Raw genomic sequence first — 17,584 nt, 5'->3', positions numbered from 1 at the left:
TCAGTCGTCACGCTGAGTAATCTCCGGCATCAGATGCAGTTGATTCCAGTGAAAGAATGTAATAACTCCTCTAGAAGCTCCGTTTTGCCTCTTGGTTGACTCTAAACAGTCTTCGCACTTTTTTTAAGGGAGCGTGCCTGGGTATGGTTTATGAAGTGTTTTAGCACCTTCTTATCAGTTAGTGTTCTCTGTAATCAAAGTTTATCTGCATTGTAAGTTATTATTCATTATATGTATTTTTTTTTCCTTTTATAGGTTGAATGGCACCCACGCTATTACCAGCTCGAACTGTTAGAACTGTGCCGTTCGGAGGGTATTTTCCTGCAGGCGTATTCTTCTCTCGGCACATCGGGTAGCAGCAGCCTGAGGGAGGATCCCGTCGTTGCCGACATTGCATCCCGTCTCAGTCGATCATCAGCGCAGGTGCTACTCCGCTGGGCTCTGCAGCGTAAAGTTGGCATTTTGCCCAAGGCTCGATCACAAAATCGCATCGAAGAAAACATTGCCCTTAATTTTGAAATCCCAGCTGAAGACATGAAACTGCTTGACGAGCTGAGGGATACCAGCGGTATGAAGTATGCTTGGAATCCGGAGGCTATAGTTTAGAAAGTGATTATTGAACATTCGTAGGTGCTACATTAGATTAGCTACTAATCGTTTTAACTTTTAATTGGTGCCTTTGCTAGAAATGACTAGTTTTGTTATGTAGTAAATAAGAGGTGTACTGTTACTGTTACTCTCCAGACCATTAATAAACATTTTTCACATACAATAGTTAATCATAATAATGGATCTTGCTAACAAAATTTCGAACGTTTGCCTTGCAAAGTTTGATAATCTCCCCAAAACGGGTAAGCCGAAAGAAGGCTTCGAGTGGACCATTTTATCAGCGATAGTGAAAGTTGAATTATGCACAAGTTTGCAAAAAATAGACGTGGTTGCCCTTGGAACAGGAACCAAATGCTTGGGATCCAGCGAGTTAAGCGCAAAAGGTGATGCTCTGAATGATAGTCATGCTGAAATCATGGCAAGAAGAGGTTTTTTGCGGTATCTAATGAATGAGATGAATCTGTGTTTATCAGACCGTTCGCACATTTTTAAATATGAGAAAAAAGCGAGGAAGTTTATTTTGGAACAAAACATTTCGTTTCATTTTTTCACAACGCATAGTCCTTGTGGAGACGCTAGCATCTACGAACAGGCAGATGAGCCGGAAAAAGATGGTCCTTCCACAAAAAGAGTGAGATTAATGAGTGATGCTAGTAATATTGGATCTACTATGCGTGATCGCACTCAAGGAATGACAGGCGGCAAATTATTGCAATGTTCGGGATCGGATTTGATGGCACAAGATACAGGAATGGTCAGAACAAAACCTGGAAAGGGTGTGAGAACACTGTCAGTCTCTTGCAGCGATAAAATGGCTCGGTGGAATATCCTCGGAATACAAGGTTCTCTGCTGATGTCGTTACTTGAGGAGCCTATTTATTTGGAGAGCATTATCGTTGCCGATGGTACCGATTATAGTAAAGACGCCTTGGAGAGAGCTCTATGGAGACGCTGGGAAACTGTGTTGAACCAAGATGTACTTTTGAAGCCGTTTAGACTGCATAAGCCTAACGTGCTTGCAGCTACAGATGGTGGATTTTTTCCTTTCCGAAAGATCTCAAAATCTAATGATTCTAACAAAATTCAACCATCTCCAGGAGGAATTGTTTGGTGCGCAGGTTTAGTAGAAAGGTAAGTAGAATTTGTATGAAACAGTTAAAAAATTTGTACGAATCGTCCTTTTTCTCGCAACCCTCCTCTTTTTCATAACCGTTAAGTAACTAATTCCCAAAAACCGATGTCAGTCAGCACAAATGAATGTCAGTATTCTGAATTTATCCGTTGTACCTTCCTCGAGCACCAAGATGAACTGTAAAACGAATTTTAATAGGAGGTTCGACGAATGAATGTAGTATCGTAGTAGATTGAATTGAGCAGTTCTGCGTATAGAAAGTTGACAGAGGAGGTACCGTGACCTGCTCTGGTTCCGCGCATTTCCATCGTGGTTTTTATCATAATTGGTGATTACGGAGAAACTGATTATCATGAACATCACATTATTTGGTGAAATGCTCAAAAATATAATAAACTAGTCGACCCGGCAGACGTTGTCCTGCATAGTAGGCGAAAATGCGCGTTGTGAACTACCCATTCGTAGTTCTCATATGAACCATAGTTTTAGTTTTTCACGATGTACTCGACTTACACATAATTTTTGCATGAGGAAATATCGTAAACCCGTCGGAAACTATAACGAATATTTCTGCTGAAGGAATGATGAAAATCCATCCAGCCGTTTTCGTGTTATATGGATACGAACATAGACCATTTCATTTTTATTATATAGAAGATTTACCGAAATCTCAACAACAGATTTTTTGTAATTTTTTCCATTGTTCAACTGTCAAAATCACCGAAAATCAGCAAAATTATTTACCGACCAGTTCTGCTGTTGAGATTTCGATAAAATTTTACCGAATTCGGCGATTTATTTTAAGTGTTCCAGCTATTAAGTGCCAGCTGCGCGTAGAATGCGTCCTTATCATCGTCAGTGCTTCCGGAGTGTCGGCTATGGACGTTGATTATGCTGAAGTTGAAGAACCGGCCTTTGATCCTCAACCTGCACATTCTTTCATTGATCGGCCACCACCTGATCACGCGCCTTTGCATATCGCCCATCAGTATGAAAGCTGTTCCCAGCTCGTGTGTGTTGCCGCAGCTCCGGTAGATGGTATGATTACCTCTAAACGTTCGCACCCTTTCAACAAACCTCCTGCAGCGCTACGATGCGGAATCCACGGTCCTTGAGCACATCGGCGAGTATGCGTGTGCTCCCGATGAAGTTGAGAGATTTGCAGTTCCACGAACCGAGTTAACTCCAAATTTCCAATCGCTCGTCCCTTTTCGTCGCAGTAGTCTTCGCCGATGGTTTCGGTCCGTACTCTCTTGTTGATTGTTCGTTGCGTATGTTTTTTTAAAGGCCGGCTTGCAGGGCCTGACACCAAACTCCCTAAATTTCCGGAGGACCATTCCTCCTTATTCCCGGTCGCTGTTGTGAGCCGATTCTGACGCTGTTGTGAGCCGATTCTGACGCTGTTGTGAGCCGATTCTGACATGGAGAACAGACGCTCATTAAGATTTGCACCTCCGGAGAGGAGCAAACCCTCCTTCCCTCGGTATGCCGGCCAGCACCACGGGGGACGTAGGGATAGAAGTTGCTGGGTAAGAGGCTAAGGACCGCGAGATGGGGCAATTATGCGTAGATCGGCAATAGAGGTGAGCGCCAGTCCAAAAATCGTCAAATTTCACGACATAATTCGATAACTCGAAAACCATCAGCGCTAAAGTTTTTACGTCTTCAGAGGAAATTATCTACAAGAAAAGATCAGTTTTTGGTGTAAGTTGTCATTAGGGTGGCCCTTTTGTGACAAATTTTGTAAAATGTATTTTTTAATCTTTCAAATTAGGGAGTCGTACCACAAAGTTGTATAAAATTTAATTCTAAGCATTTTTGCTAAAATAATATGAATTTTATCTCATACAGGTAATGTTTTTTGACAAAATTACTAAATTTAGATAGGGTGGTCCCGAAAAAAACAATTTTCAGCTAGCTTCTACTTTTTTTCAATTAAAAAACTGTCAAAGCATCGCTTCACGGTCTTTGGATTTTGCATCTTTTGGTTATATAATGTGGTGGCTAGCTGCATTTTCAAGCATGTTATCACGAAAAATGTTATTTTTCTGAGCTTTATACTGCAGTTAGTAGCAAATATTAGCAAACAAATCAATCGTTTTCTGAAACTATACATTCAGCCCAATGAAATTCATGACATCTTATTTGTCCATTTTTGTTTGATGATCGTATTATTTTGTATGAAAACTCCGCAATTTCATGTAAAACACATTTATTACCCACCGGATTTTCGCAATAACTTTGTGGAATAAATCCAAAAATAAATAACATGTTTGAAAATGAAGCTAGCAACCACATTATTATGCACAATCCAAAGACCGTGAAGCGATGCTTTGACAGTTTTTGAAAATAATTTGAATTGAAAAAAGTAGAAGCTAAAAATTGTTTTTTCGGGACCACCCTATCTAAATTTAGTAATTTTGTCATAAAACATTACCTGTATGAGATAAAATTAATATTATTTTGGCAAAAATGCTTAGAATTAAATTTTCTACAACTTTGTAGAACAGTACGACCCCCTAATTTGAAAGATTAAAAAAAATACATTTTACAAAATTTGTCACAAAAGGGCCACCCTGATGACAATTGACAATTCACACCAAAAATAGATCTTTTCTTGTAGATAATTTCGTCTGAAGACGTAAAAACTCTAGCACTGATGGTTTTCGAGTTATCTAATTATTATTATAATTATAATTTAAATATTTGCTCAGAACCACATGATACCACTTGGTGCAAGAACGCTGCCTACTAGAACAATAGCGTACATGCGACAATGGGTGGAACCGGTTTCACGGATTTTACGGAATCGGCCATATCCCAGGTTTTTGTTGTCCGATCTGTGACATCAATATATCAATCAACTCAGGAAAAGCTCTAGTTTATGTGAAAAATATAAAAAGAGTCAACATTTTACCCAAGCAAAAAATACAAGCGCTCAAAAAATAGCATTTTTGACATGCTCTCAAACAATCCGGATTATCTCCGGTGTCCAGCGGTGTGAACATGGATTTGAAACAGTTTCCTAAAAATTGATTAATAAATCGTTTGATTTTTCACAGAGTTATGGTCATTTGAATTTTGATAAAATTTTGCCTGTCCCGATCATTATGTCCAACTCCTGTACTATGCTACTCGAGTACTTCTGGAGGCGCAAGCCTTAACCTTCCGGGACTCGCATCGTTGTTAAAAGTACAACACATTGAGTAAAAATGAGATATCTTTTTAGTCAGTTGACCAATTTGCACCAAACCACCATGTATGTATCAATTGAAAAGATAATAAAAGTGACTCGATAGAAGGCTCGGGTAAATATAGCTAAATAAAAGGCTCAGGTGTACAGGGAAAAGTGACCAGTAATGAATTATTTATTTATTTCATTAACAATTTATCCTATCCGTAGGTGGCCACCAGACGGCCTTCCGGATAATCCGGAACGTCCGTAGGAATTGTAATTTTGAAAAGTTTATCCTAGAACAGCGAAATTTTTTGTAAACCATTCCTGACGGTGATATTCGAGTTAATACACGATCGCAGTGGCCACCAGGCGACCTTCCGGAAAATCCGGAACATCCGTAAAAATTGTCATTTTGTGAAGTTCGTCCTAGAGCAGCGCAATTTTTCTAAACCATTTCTGACGGTAATTTTGGAGGAAATTCACAGTCATTACTCTGCTATGACCGCAGGTGACCGCCAGATGGCCTTTGGGATAATCCGGAACGACCGTAGAAATGGTGATTTTGGAAAGTTTTTCCTAGAGCAGCGCAATTTTTTCTAAACCATTTCTGACGGTGATCTTGGAAATATTTCAAAATCTTTATCAGCTATGACTGCAGATGCCCACCAGACGGCCTTCCGAATAATTTAGAACATCCGTAAAATGGTCATTTTGGATGGTTCGTCCTAGAGTAGTGCAATTTTTTCTAAGACATGTTTGATGGTGGTCTTAGTGTTAATTCACAGTTCTTACTCTGCAACGGCCGCAGGTGGCCGTAGACGGTCTTTCCGCAAATCTGGAACGTCCGCGAATGTTCGTTTTGTACAGTTCGTCCTAGACCAACGATTGTCTTCTAAACCATTTGTGATAATGACCAGGAAGTTAATCAATGCTCTTTATTATAAAATATTGTATAGAGTTTATAATAATAATACTTAAATAGTAGTCATTGATTATAATAACCTAGGATAATAACCTAGATAATAACATAAGGTATTCGAGAGATATTGAATACCAAATCAATACTTTGTCTAAGTTAAGTTATTCGACAAGCATGAAGTGTTTGTAATAGCCATCTGAATTCCTGAAAATACCCCAAAGAGGTACCATACCTGCTTGAGGTACTTACAGTGCACTTTGCCTTACTCGATGTATTGTAAATCTATGTGACTCCTGGCTAGTATGATCAGTTTTTTTTTTTTTTTGATAATAATAACGAGGGGCCAATCCCAACAAACATTGAATGCTATTAAAGGTCTTATTTAGCCAAAAAGAAGCTATTTCAGCTAAAAAAACTTTATTAGGATGTGATAGGAACGCAAAATACGGAATTCTGATGGGATGTAAGAAACATTTTTTTCCTGCATTTCCAATTCTAACAGTTACTGTTACGCTACGGAAATTCATTTCCTGTTCTAGCGATTGCTGTAGCATGAGAAATATACAAAAAGATACAAAGTAGGCAAATGAAATGGGCCTTAGATCGAACACAAGGCCCCCTGTGTATGAGGCAGAAACGGCAGTTATATGACTATCAAGCACACTTTTCTGAGCACATTGGTCTTCAAATGCCGAATAACTGTAAATGACGGCACTTTTATCCCACATATCCTGCGATGTCTAACAAAACTGGTTGATCCATATATCACCACCCAGCTGATGTAATCCAAACTAAACAGTTCTTCAGAATAATGGTTTTTATCCTCGAACAGCTGTGAAGTAGACGGCCACTCTCTAATATCACAGATATGGTGGTCTCACATTTACTACCACTACTCTGCGGATGAAATTTAAATTTCACAATATTTCAACCTATTGGTTTCCAACCCCCGAACAACTTTGTAGAAGACGGCAATTTTCTAAATCCCCCAGATCCCGAGATATCGAAGAACTGATATCCTGATATCTCATATGTAGTAGCACCTCCTTGCGGATGAATTTTGAATTATTCAGTTTTCAACATATTGGTTGCCAGTTCTTGAACAATTTTGTAGAAGACGGCAATTTTCTCAATTCCACAGATCCTGAAATATAGAACTAAACCGATCTCTCATATACACTAACGTCGCCTTATGGCTAATTTCTGAACTAAACAGTTTCTCAACATAATGCTCGAACAACTTTATAGATGATAGCCACTTTCCAAAACCAATAGATCCCGAGATATTGAACCAAACTGATCTCTCATACACACTAGTGACACCTTGCGGATGAATTCTAAACTAATTAGCTTGTCAACATATTGATTTCCAATCCTCGAACAACTTTGTAGAATACGGCAACTTTCTAATTCCCACAGATCCCAAGATATCGAAGAACTGATTTCTCATATACAGTAGCGCCTCCTTGCGGATGAATTCTAAATTATTCAGTTTCTCAACATATTGGTTTTCAGTACTCGAACAACGTTGTAGAAAACGGCAATTTACTAAATCCAACAGATCCCGAGATATCGAACTAAACTGATCTCTCATATACACTAGCGCCGCCTTGCGGCTCAATTCTAAACTGAACAGTTTCTCAACATCTGGGTATCCAATGCTTGAACAACTTTATAGAAAATGGCAACTTTACAAAACCAATAGATCCTGAGATATCAAACCATACTGATCTCTCATATGAGGAGGGGCCCTCCTTAGCCGTGCGGTAAGACGCGCGGCTACAAAGCAAAACCATGCTGAGGTTGGCTGGGTTCGATTCCCGGTGCCGGTCTAGAGAATTTTCGGATTGGAAATTGTCTCGACTTCTCTGGGCATAAAAGTATCATTGTGTTAGCCTCATGACATACGAATGCAAAAATGGTAACTTGGCTTAGAAACCTCGCAGTTAATAACTGTGGAAGTGCTCAATGAACACTAAGCTGCGAGGCGGCTCTGTCCCAGTGTGGGGATGTAATGCCAATAAGAAGAAGAAGAATGATCTCTCATATACAGTAGCGCCACTTTGCCGAATTTTAAACTAATTAGCTTCTCAACATATTGGTTTCCAATCCTCGAACAACTTTGTAGAAGACGACAACTTTTTAATTCCTACAGATCCCGAGATATCTAACCAAACTAATAACGCATATACACTAGCGCCGCCTTACGGCTGAATTCTGAACTAAACAGTTTCTCAACATATTGGGTTAAACTCCTTGAACAACTTTGTAGAAGACGGAAATTTCCTAAATCCCATATATCCCGAGATATCGAACCAAACTGGTATTTTCATATACATTAGCGCCGCTCAGTGGGAGAATTCTAAATCAATTTTGTCTTGACTCATAGGGCCGCATGGGATTATAAATGGATTTAGAGTTTTTTTTCAGAGTTTTTAGAGTTTTTAGAATTCTTTTAAGAAACATTGCGCCATTTATTAAGAAAATAGACTATTTTCACCGGTGTTCCGCTGGTTCCGGATCTTCCGGAGGACAAGCAGAAGATCCATTGGACTTGAAAAATGTCCTCAATGAGAGTATATATCCCCTTTATTATTTTCCCGAAAGAATCACGTTGATATCATTTGAATTGGCTTCATTATAACGGATTTTAGGACTGTTGTACCTTTTGCAACACGCGAGTTCTCGTGTTATGAAAGTTTAAGCGAGTTGCGAAAGGTTAAGATCTGGAGGATTCACAGCGTCCTCATTCTAACATTGAAACAGTCAATTTCAAGCTTTGGAGCAGCTAGGAGCAAATCACCACACTAACCACCGGAAAGTAGACAAAAAATTGGTTTTTATACATGATACCAGATCGTTCCGAGTCTTTTCCGAAAAAAGTTTAGTCAAATTTTCTTTTGCCATTCAAATTTGTACGGGAGATGCTCTACAGCATTAACTTCAGCAAGCCATCAAAAATTAAATTTACAAGCTACAATCATCAAATTTTGGAATCAGTTTATTTAATATATGTGTGGAATTTAAAAAAATACGAAAAAAAATTTGGGTTTCCGCCATTGTGCGTCGTCAGGGGAAACAATGGGTCTGGGGCGTGATAATGGGTCAGTGTCCTCACCGACAGTCTGGTGGTCGTATAATAAAATCATTCGAAAAGGTCTCTTATAATTCAGTTGGCTTGTACACAGATACATCAAATCTATTCTACAAGCTTTCTTTGTAGTTCTGTTGGTCTAAAATTGGATACAGAAATGGACTTCATACCGTTTCTATTTGCTAGCACATACCACTTGACTATTATACCAGTGACTGTTTGAATTAAAAATGAACGAAAGCTCGATTTGGGCTGCGAAATGGTGAGTTGACATCCGGGAAGGGCCGCCTAACATAGCTCTGGTCCTCACAAGTTCCAATACTCACGCTTCCACGGGTCTTCCGATGACAATTGACCGCCAGCTAAGGGTTGCGTACTTAGCTGGTAGTGCAGCTTGGGCACTGTTGTCCTTCTGACATCAGCTAGAGTGAGAGGGTGCGTACTGTGGGGTCTGCCTAGGATGTGGTGGGGTTCGACAGTGGGCTCTGTTGAACTTCTATGAATATCTCCATGTGTCCCCTAGCAGGCCCTATCAAAGCGACCGTGTGCCGCTCAAAGCGCACTAGCCTAGTCCTGGTGTTGGGTGGGACTTTAAACAAATTTGACCCGACTGACCGAGCGTCTGTTCACCAAGGAGGTGCGGCTCCAACAGCGTCTGTTCTGGCATCCAGCGGCTGAGTATGAAATGCTATTCCCCGGAAGCTATACCTAAGATGGCAGCCGCATCCCGGTGGATAGGGAACCTTGGGCCAATAACCTACTGTTCCCGAAACATCAATTTGTTCGAGAATCCGATAATGAAAGAATACGGACTGATTTTACGGCGACGACTCTTAGCGCGAAACAACGGACACGAATAGGAACATGTAACGTTTTAACCCCAGCCCAGCAGGGTAAATTGGCACAACTTGCCAATGAGGCACGCCGCATGAAGCTTGAGATCCTGGGACTGAGTGAAGTCCGTTGGCCAAACTTTGGAGAACACAGAACACCGTCGGGACAAGCTCTGCTATACTCTGGTTTACGAGGTGAACACGCTCCCCGGCATCGCGGACATGGCTTCCTACTAAGCGCTCAGGCACACTCTGCGCTTATGAAGTGGGAACCTATAAGTGAAAGGATAATCGTTGCCAGATTTAGAACACGGGTCCGAAACCTTACTATAATCCAATGTTATGCGCCAACCGATGCTGCCGATCTGCAAGACAAAGAGAACTTCTACAGTCAACTCAATGCCGTCGTAGATAGAATTCCGAAGGGTGATATCAAGATCTGTTTGGGCGACTTCAATGCGAACATCGGATCCGACAACTCGAACCATGAGCGCATTATGGGACGCCATGGTCTCGGAGAAATGAGCGAAAACGGAGAGCTGTTCGCAGAATTTTGTGGTAATAACGACATGGTGATCGGGGGATCGCTCTTCCCTCATCGACCGGTTCACAAGGTCACGTGGATCTCCCGTGACGGCTTTACAGAAAATTAAATCGACCACATCTGCATCAGCCGAAAATGGAAACGGAGCCTTCATGATGTACGGAATAAACGTAGTGCCGATATCGCGTCTGATCATCACCTCCTCATCGGCGAAATACGCCTGCGCATTGCGCGGATTCGTCGGCAGGAGGAAAGAGTTGGACGACGATTCAACACACGCCGACTGGAAGATGCCACGGTGAAACGGTCCTTCGTTGAAGAACTGAAGACGCGTGCTGCAGATATTCCGGAAGGTGGCAGCGTGGAAGACCAATGGACCGCCATCAAGAATGCCTTCATCACCACCAGCGAGAACAATCTGGGCGAACTACGCACCCAGAGAAAACAATTGATCACCGATGACACCTGGAGAAAGATAGAGGAGCGAAGAGAAGCCAAAGCCGCGATAGAGCGATCGAAAACCAGAGGAGCCAAAGTCTTAGCCCGTCAACGATACGCGGCTCTTGAGAAGGAAGTAAAACGCTCATGTCGACGGGACAAGCGAGCGTGGGCAGACTCTCTGGCCGACGAAGGAGAGAGAGCCGCCGCAACCGGGGACATTCGCCTCCTCTACGATATCTCACGACGCTTAAGCGGGGCGAAGATGAATGCAACGATGCCTGTGAAAGACGCGAATGATCAGTTATTGACCGCCCCAACTGACCAGCTGAAACGCTGGTTCGAGCACTTCGAACAACTTTTTCAAGTGCCAGCCAGGCCATCACCACCTCGGCATGATCTGCCTAGGATCCGACGTATAACACGCGTCAATACCGAAGCTCCATCACTGATAGAGATTCAAACAGCCATCCAAAGCATGAAATCGAATAAAGCCCCAGGGGTCGACCGCATATCAGCCGAGATGCTCAAAGCTGACCCCATGACATCCGCTCAACTACTGCATCGTTTATTTCGTAATATCTGGGACACCGCAACTTTCCCGGTCGACTGGATGCAAGGTATCTTAGTATCAACTATCTTAGTGAATTTGGGCACCAAAAGGGTGACCTGACTGTATGCGATAACTGGCGAGGCATTATGTTGCTGTGAACCGTTCTCAAAGTTCTTTGCAAAATTATCCTAGCCCGGATTCAGGAAAAGATCGATGCGACTCTCCGGCGGCAGCAAGCCGGATTCCGTGCCGGAAGATCCTGTGTGGACCATATTGTCACGCTCTGCATCATTCTGGAGCAGGTCAACGAATTCCAAGAGTCCCTTTACTTGCTATTCATTGACTATGAAAAAGCTTTCGACCGTCTCAATCACGAGAATATGTGGGGAGCCCTGAGACGCAAGGGAGTTCCTGAGAAAATCATCGGCCTCATCGATGCACAGTACGAGGCCTTCTCGTGTAGAGTGCTGCACAATGGGGTCTTGTCCGGCCCTATCCGGGTCGTAGTTGGTGTGAGGCAAGGATGTATTCTATCACCGTTACTGTTCCTCATCGTAATCGACGAGATTCTGGTAGATGCGATTGACCGTGAACCAAACCGCGGGCTGTTATGGCAGCCTATAACCATGGAGCACCTAAATGACTTCGAATTGGCGGATGATGTTGTACTCCTCGCGCAACGGCGCTCTGATATGCAGAGTAAGCTCAACGACCTTGCCGAGCGCTCCTCTTCGGCAGGTTTAGTCATCAACGTCAACAAAACCAAATCGTTGGATGTAAACTACGACCTTGCTAACGACGATGCTCAACGACCTTGCCGAGCGCTCCTCTTTGGCAGGTTTAGTCATCAACGTCAACAAAACCAAATCGTTGGATGTAAACACGGTGACTCCTTCCAGTTTCACAGTAGCCGAGCAACTAGTGGAGAATGTTGAAAGCTTCCAATATCTTGGTAGCCAAATGGCGTCAGACGGCGGTACCAAGATCGACATAGGCGCACGGATAAAGAAAGCAAGGGCTGCCTTTGCGAGTTTAAGAAATATCTGGAAAAACAGGCAGATAAGTGAACGCACCAAAATACGAATTTTCAACCTAACGTGAAATCTGTGCTGTTATACGCTAGCGAAACATGGTGTGTACCAGTGGAGAACACTCAACGGCTGCAGGTGTTCATTAACAGATGCCTGCGGTATATAATTCGGGCCTGGCGACGAGCTCCATCGTCGTTGTCACCAGAGGCCAATAGCAACAGAAATTCGGGATCGGAAGTGGGGCTGGGTCGGCCACACTCTACGTAGGGGCGGAAACGAAATCTGTAAACAAGCATTAGACTGGAACCCAGCGGGACATCGCAGCAGAGGCAGACCCAGAGGCTCATGGCGGCGAAGCCTCAATAAAGAAATAAAAGAAGTCGACCGAAATCTAACCTGGCAACAGGTTAAAGCGATAGCCGGGCAACGCTCAGGATGGAGATCTTTCAAGTCGGCCCTTTGCACCACCGGAGGTGTACAGGACCCATAAGTAAGTAAGAAAGCTCGATTCATTTTGAATTCCAACAGTCACTGCTAGAATAGTCAAGTGGTGTATGATAGTACATGGACAATGCTCGAGGAGGACTTGCAAGCACTCGGAGTATTCGAGAGACGGGTGCTTAGGACCATCTTTGGCGGTGTGCAAGAAGACGGTGTGTGTCGGCGAAGAATGAACCATGAGCTCGCCCAACTCTACGGCGAACCCAGTATCCAGAAGGTAGCTAAAGCCGGAAGGGTACGATGGGCAGGACATGCTGCAAGAATGCCGGACAGCAACCCTGCAAAGATGGTGTTCGCTTCCGATCCGGCAGGTACGAGACGGCGTGGAGCGCAGCGAGCGAGATGGGCAGACCAGGTGCAGAACGACTTGGCGAGCGTGGGGCGTATCCGAGGATGGAGAGATGCGGCCTCGAACCGTGTATTGTGGCGTTAAACTGTTGATTCAGTGTTATCTGTTTAGATGTTAACTAAATAAATGAAATGAAATGATAGAAAATAGTAACAGTTTGAAGTCCATTTCCAGTTCTAGTGATTACTAAAACTTGAGAAAAATATGGAAAGATACAAAGTAAGAGAATGGGACGGACCTGGGATTGAACCCATGTGTTTTTTTTTTTTTAACGAAGGAAATGGAAATCTGCAAACAGACACCTGGGGAGGCGAACCCAGGTAGTGTGGGGATGGGATCACCACTCCCGACCCACTAAAACCAACTCCTTCCTCTCCAGTCATTCCCCCGGCCCGCAATTAAGCAATACTTCGGGGGGATGACTATTGGGCATTGCTCCCCCTCCATGACGTACACAAGTGCACGTATGCGCCTCAACTCTTCGACCACCCCATGCAACACATTTGCACAAGACATACTGGCACCACATGTGCCCCAACACTCACCTGCCTATGCCGCTTGAATGACTGCAAGGGACCAACTAACAGGTACCCTGCAGGGGGTACCCCATGCCGCCATCTCACAACATAGACAGTCCTCACTCAGTGTGGTGTTCACCCCATCCTGCAACAGGGTGGCACCACTTGTCTACCAAGCCGGAGGCGACCCTAGGTTGGTGGCTCCTATGCCGCTCCTACCTCAGCTACGAGGCAGACCCTTTCATGTCTCCTATTTCTGAGGTGCCGCAGAAGCATCAACCCCCCGACACTCCTGCCAGTCATAGCGAGACTTTCGTGTCCCCTACTTCTGAGGTGCCGCAGAGGTATCTGCCCCCGACACTCCTGCCAGGCCTAGCGAGACTTCACTCAGTCCGTCCCTAGCAGCCGGATCACACTACTGCCTAAGCAGCCACTCTGACCATACGTACCGTGCGAGTCTGACTTGTGTGCTCGCTCATACATTCAGTCCCAATCGCTTGCACCACTTGTGCACCACTCTCCTGACATTCAGTCACCCACTCAGTGGGGGTTGTAATACCCCCATCTCCCATTTTTTTCCACTCTGTGCACCTCCTGTGCATCGTTTGGGCGTGGAACACCCGGCACGTCAAGCGTGCCTAACACTCACCTACCCAGGCTTTGATACTGCCAATAGGTCTCCGTAAGGTACTTTGCAGGCAGCACCCACCTATTGACATTTCGAGGCCCAGATAGTCCTCAGCCAGTGTGGTGGTCTCCCCATCCTGCAACGGGGCGGCACCACTTACCTTACATGTCTCCGATTTCTGAGGTGCCGCAGAAGCATCAACCCCCCGACACTCCTGCCAGACGCAGCGAGACTTTCGTGTCCCCTACTTCTGAGGTGCCGCAGAGGTATCTGCCCCCCGACACTCCTGCCAGGCCTCACCAGACTTCAGTCATTCTAACACTACCGACCATGCGTACCATGCGAGACTTACTTGTGTGCTCACCCATACACTCGGTCCCTCACTCTGTGGGGGTATTACGAGTAATACCCCAACTCCCGTTCGCTTGCACCACATGTGCACCACTTGGGGGTGTGTGGGTACCACCCACTGCCACCCGCTTGCCGCCGAAGCAGCCCTCACTCTGTGGAACCTCCACAGGCTCCGTTAACGACCTGGCTAATTGTTTCACCCCCCAGGTCATTCATCCCATCGGCACGGGTCGCCTGACACCTTGGGATTCGGGGTAAGGGGCTTGCATGCTTTAAGCGGCACACGGTCGCTTGATAGGGTTTGCTTGTGGATATGTGGTTTTTGGAAGGGAATTAACAGAGCCCCCTGTTAACCCCACCACCTCCTAGGCATAACCCCCTGACTCGCAGACAGCTGGGGAGGGGTCGTCAAGCCCTTGGACATGGTCCCTGCTGCCCCCTGAACCCATGTGTTGATGGGTACGATATGTACAGGTGGCAGTCCTCTTCATGGCATCGGTGGTTGTTACTTCGTTGTTTGTTACTGACGACGGAAAATAAACGCAGATGAAAAAAATTGCACGAGAAAGGCATCAGTGTCACTAATCTGAATTTTGTTTTCATTTTTATTTTTATGGTCTATGGAAATGGAACAATTGTCTGTGAAAATAACAATAAAAATACAAACAAAATTAATCATTAATTAAACCCCTTGATATTCTGTAGCACAATATAATTTGAAAAGTAATAACGCCATTACCTGGAAAATATAGCCAAAGGTTGCAACACATTCGATGCCCTACTTACTGTAATTATACTGACAAAAAATCATTCACAAAAACAACAGCTCTCAAACTACAGTTGCAATTCATGGTTTAATTTGTAATTTTGATTCTCCCTGCGACAAGAACCGAGTAATTATTTCCACAAATCCGTGGTTTCCGTCTCTCACGACTTCTGTTGTCCTTCAGTGCCGAGATGCATCGTACCCCTCCTGTGCCATTCCTTTGCTTCCGTTTCACTTACTGTGTAGATTAAAATTAATGTTGGATAATTATTTTTCCTATTTCCCTTCTATTTCTATTTTCATGGTGCTGTGACTCTGACTTGGTGGCTGCGGTTCTCATCGTTGCGCTAACTATTCATCGTCTACCGTCCTATGGTTATCCTCGTGGAAACGGCTTTTCCAGACCTTTGGAGGTGGAAATCGGCGGCCGGCGGCAGGGAGTCATCAAGAAGAAACTCGGTACACCTGCAGCTCGTCTGAAGATATCGAAAATTGAATTATTTTCAACGTTTATTTCATTGCGAAACGCAATGTGGCTCAATGATTGCGACGGTACAAGGAACGCTGATGAGATTATGAACTCACTACGAGCAGAAGACTATAGTCAGGAAAGCGCGGCATTTGGAGATGGTTCTTCTAGCATCGTCAACCGTCGTATTAGTTTACGGTACGCTGACGCCAAGAAGCTTTGCAGGGTGTATCACGATCAGTGGAATATCCTTCGTGCCAAAGTGTTCTGTGTGTGGAGTGAGAAGCCAAGTCATTTGCTCGATTTTACTATAGATTCCTGAGGATATTATTTATTAAGGTCGGGTTTTACACTTTAGCTAAATAAAGAGAATAAAACTATTGGAAGTAGCTGGTTTGTTTTTTCATCTTAATTACAGCCCGTTTCCCCAACAGAACTAGGAATTCATCTCATGATGGCTCCGATATTCATCATCAATTTGATTTATTTCTCATTTTTGGGATTTTTTTTTCGGTAGTAAGCACGCATGTTGACAAAAAGAAGCGACGAAATTGGTGCTGTATTTCTTTGTTTCGCTATATGAGATGAATATGTTAAATGAGATGGAGATCGGAGCATTTCCCCTATTCAAATAGTGGATGTCTTAAACTAGCATTTTAAAAAAGTATCCTCAAATCAGACCGGTCAACAGGTATTCCCTATCCTTAATTTTATGCTTAGTTTTAAAGTTTTATGAAATTTTCAGATCATTTGATTCAAATTCGGGTGTGTTTTAAATTAATTTAGTGTGTTTAGATAATTTTGCCCTTAAAAACAATATTACTCATAGACCCTACTTAGAAAATGAAATTGATTGCAATTGTAATAACTAAATGAAAGCAATGTTCCTCTACAACTCTCAAGAACAATGTTGTATATTTAGAACAAATATTCAATAAATATGTTGAAACATATGTATACATGTTTCGAGATACCTAAAAACGACATATGTAATATTTCATTTATACATGAAACACGATGTTTCCATGGTGGTAGGGTAGGTCAATTGGCACAAATTTTCTAGACCGGTCCGGGAATTGAACATTCGGCATGGTCTTGCTTCGTAGCCGCACATTCTACCGCACGGCTAAGGAAGGCCCCGTACCGTACGCGTTTTATACTGCTAGAATACATAAAAAATCAGAAGCGAATTCGTGTGCTTCTAATGTATAAAAATAGGAACTAAGAGATTAAGAATTGGAGCAACAATTTTGAAAATCTTCATTTCATCATCAATACTATGTACCATTCAATGTGTGATACACCTAGAGGGACATGGAACTCTCAGCTCCATTTCCCATGAATAATGTAATTTCCTGCAAGCGAACGGAGGATTCGAAAACAAACAACCACCAACTGTTTTACATTACCATTCAGCTCATCCCATTCGGCTGCACATCCTGTGGTACCTTGTCTAGCTGCTTGTTTTCGGCAGTTAACTCCGGCTGCAGCTCTATTCAGTGGTTGAGGAGAAGAATAACCATGAAGACCATTACGTTACCACCTGTTTTCTGTTTCCAGGTAAGTACCGTGTTTTTTTTGGTGAGAAATAACACCCCAGCGGGGACTGATCCTACTCTCAGCTAGTTGCTGGGAGCAATTTTTATAAGTACTGAAAAACAGACGAAATTT

General features: G+C 43.4%; 2 protein-coding genes across 3 annotated transcripts in view; both read left to right on the top strand.

Annotated features, from left to right (window-relative positions):
• LOC134212569 (peptidyl-prolyl cis-trans isomerase E) overlaps nt 1–788 on the top strand; it is a 45,652-nt gene extending 44,864 nt beyond the window's left edge. The window contains exon 6 of one of the 2 annotated variants that reach the window (XM_062690556.1): nt 256–788. In XM_062690556.1, coding sequence (XP_062546540.1) covers nt 256–606 — 351 coding nt within the window. In that variant the 3' untranslated portion in view covers nt 607–788. The remainder of the gene's footprint in view (nt 1–255) is intronic. The other variant, XM_062690555.1, reaches the window with a different exon arrangement.
• On the top strand, nt 788–16,294 carry LOC134212568 (tRNA-specific adenosine deaminase 1). The gene is made up of 2 exons (XM_062690553.1): nt 788–1,740; nt 15,848–16,294. Exons 1-2 carry the CDS (start codon nt 788–790, stop codon nt 16,233–16,235), a joined length of 1,341 nt encoding a protein of 446 aa, XP_062546537.1. The 3' UTR covers nt 16,236–16,294.
• The last annotated feature ends 1,290 nt before the right edge of the window (nt 16,295–17,584 follow it).

This window comes from Armigeres subalbatus, chromosome 2, assembly GCF_024139115.2.
Source record: "Armigeres subalbatus isolate Guangzhou_Male chromosome 2, GZ_Asu_2, whole genome shotgun sequence".
In the NCBI taxonomy this organism is placed as follows: domain Eukaryota; kingdom Metazoa; phylum Arthropoda; class Insecta; order Diptera; family Culicidae; genus Armigeres; species Armigeres subalbatus.
The sequence above is the reverse complement of the archived record's forward strand: the minus strand, read 5'-3'. Positions and strand labels throughout refer to the sequence as shown.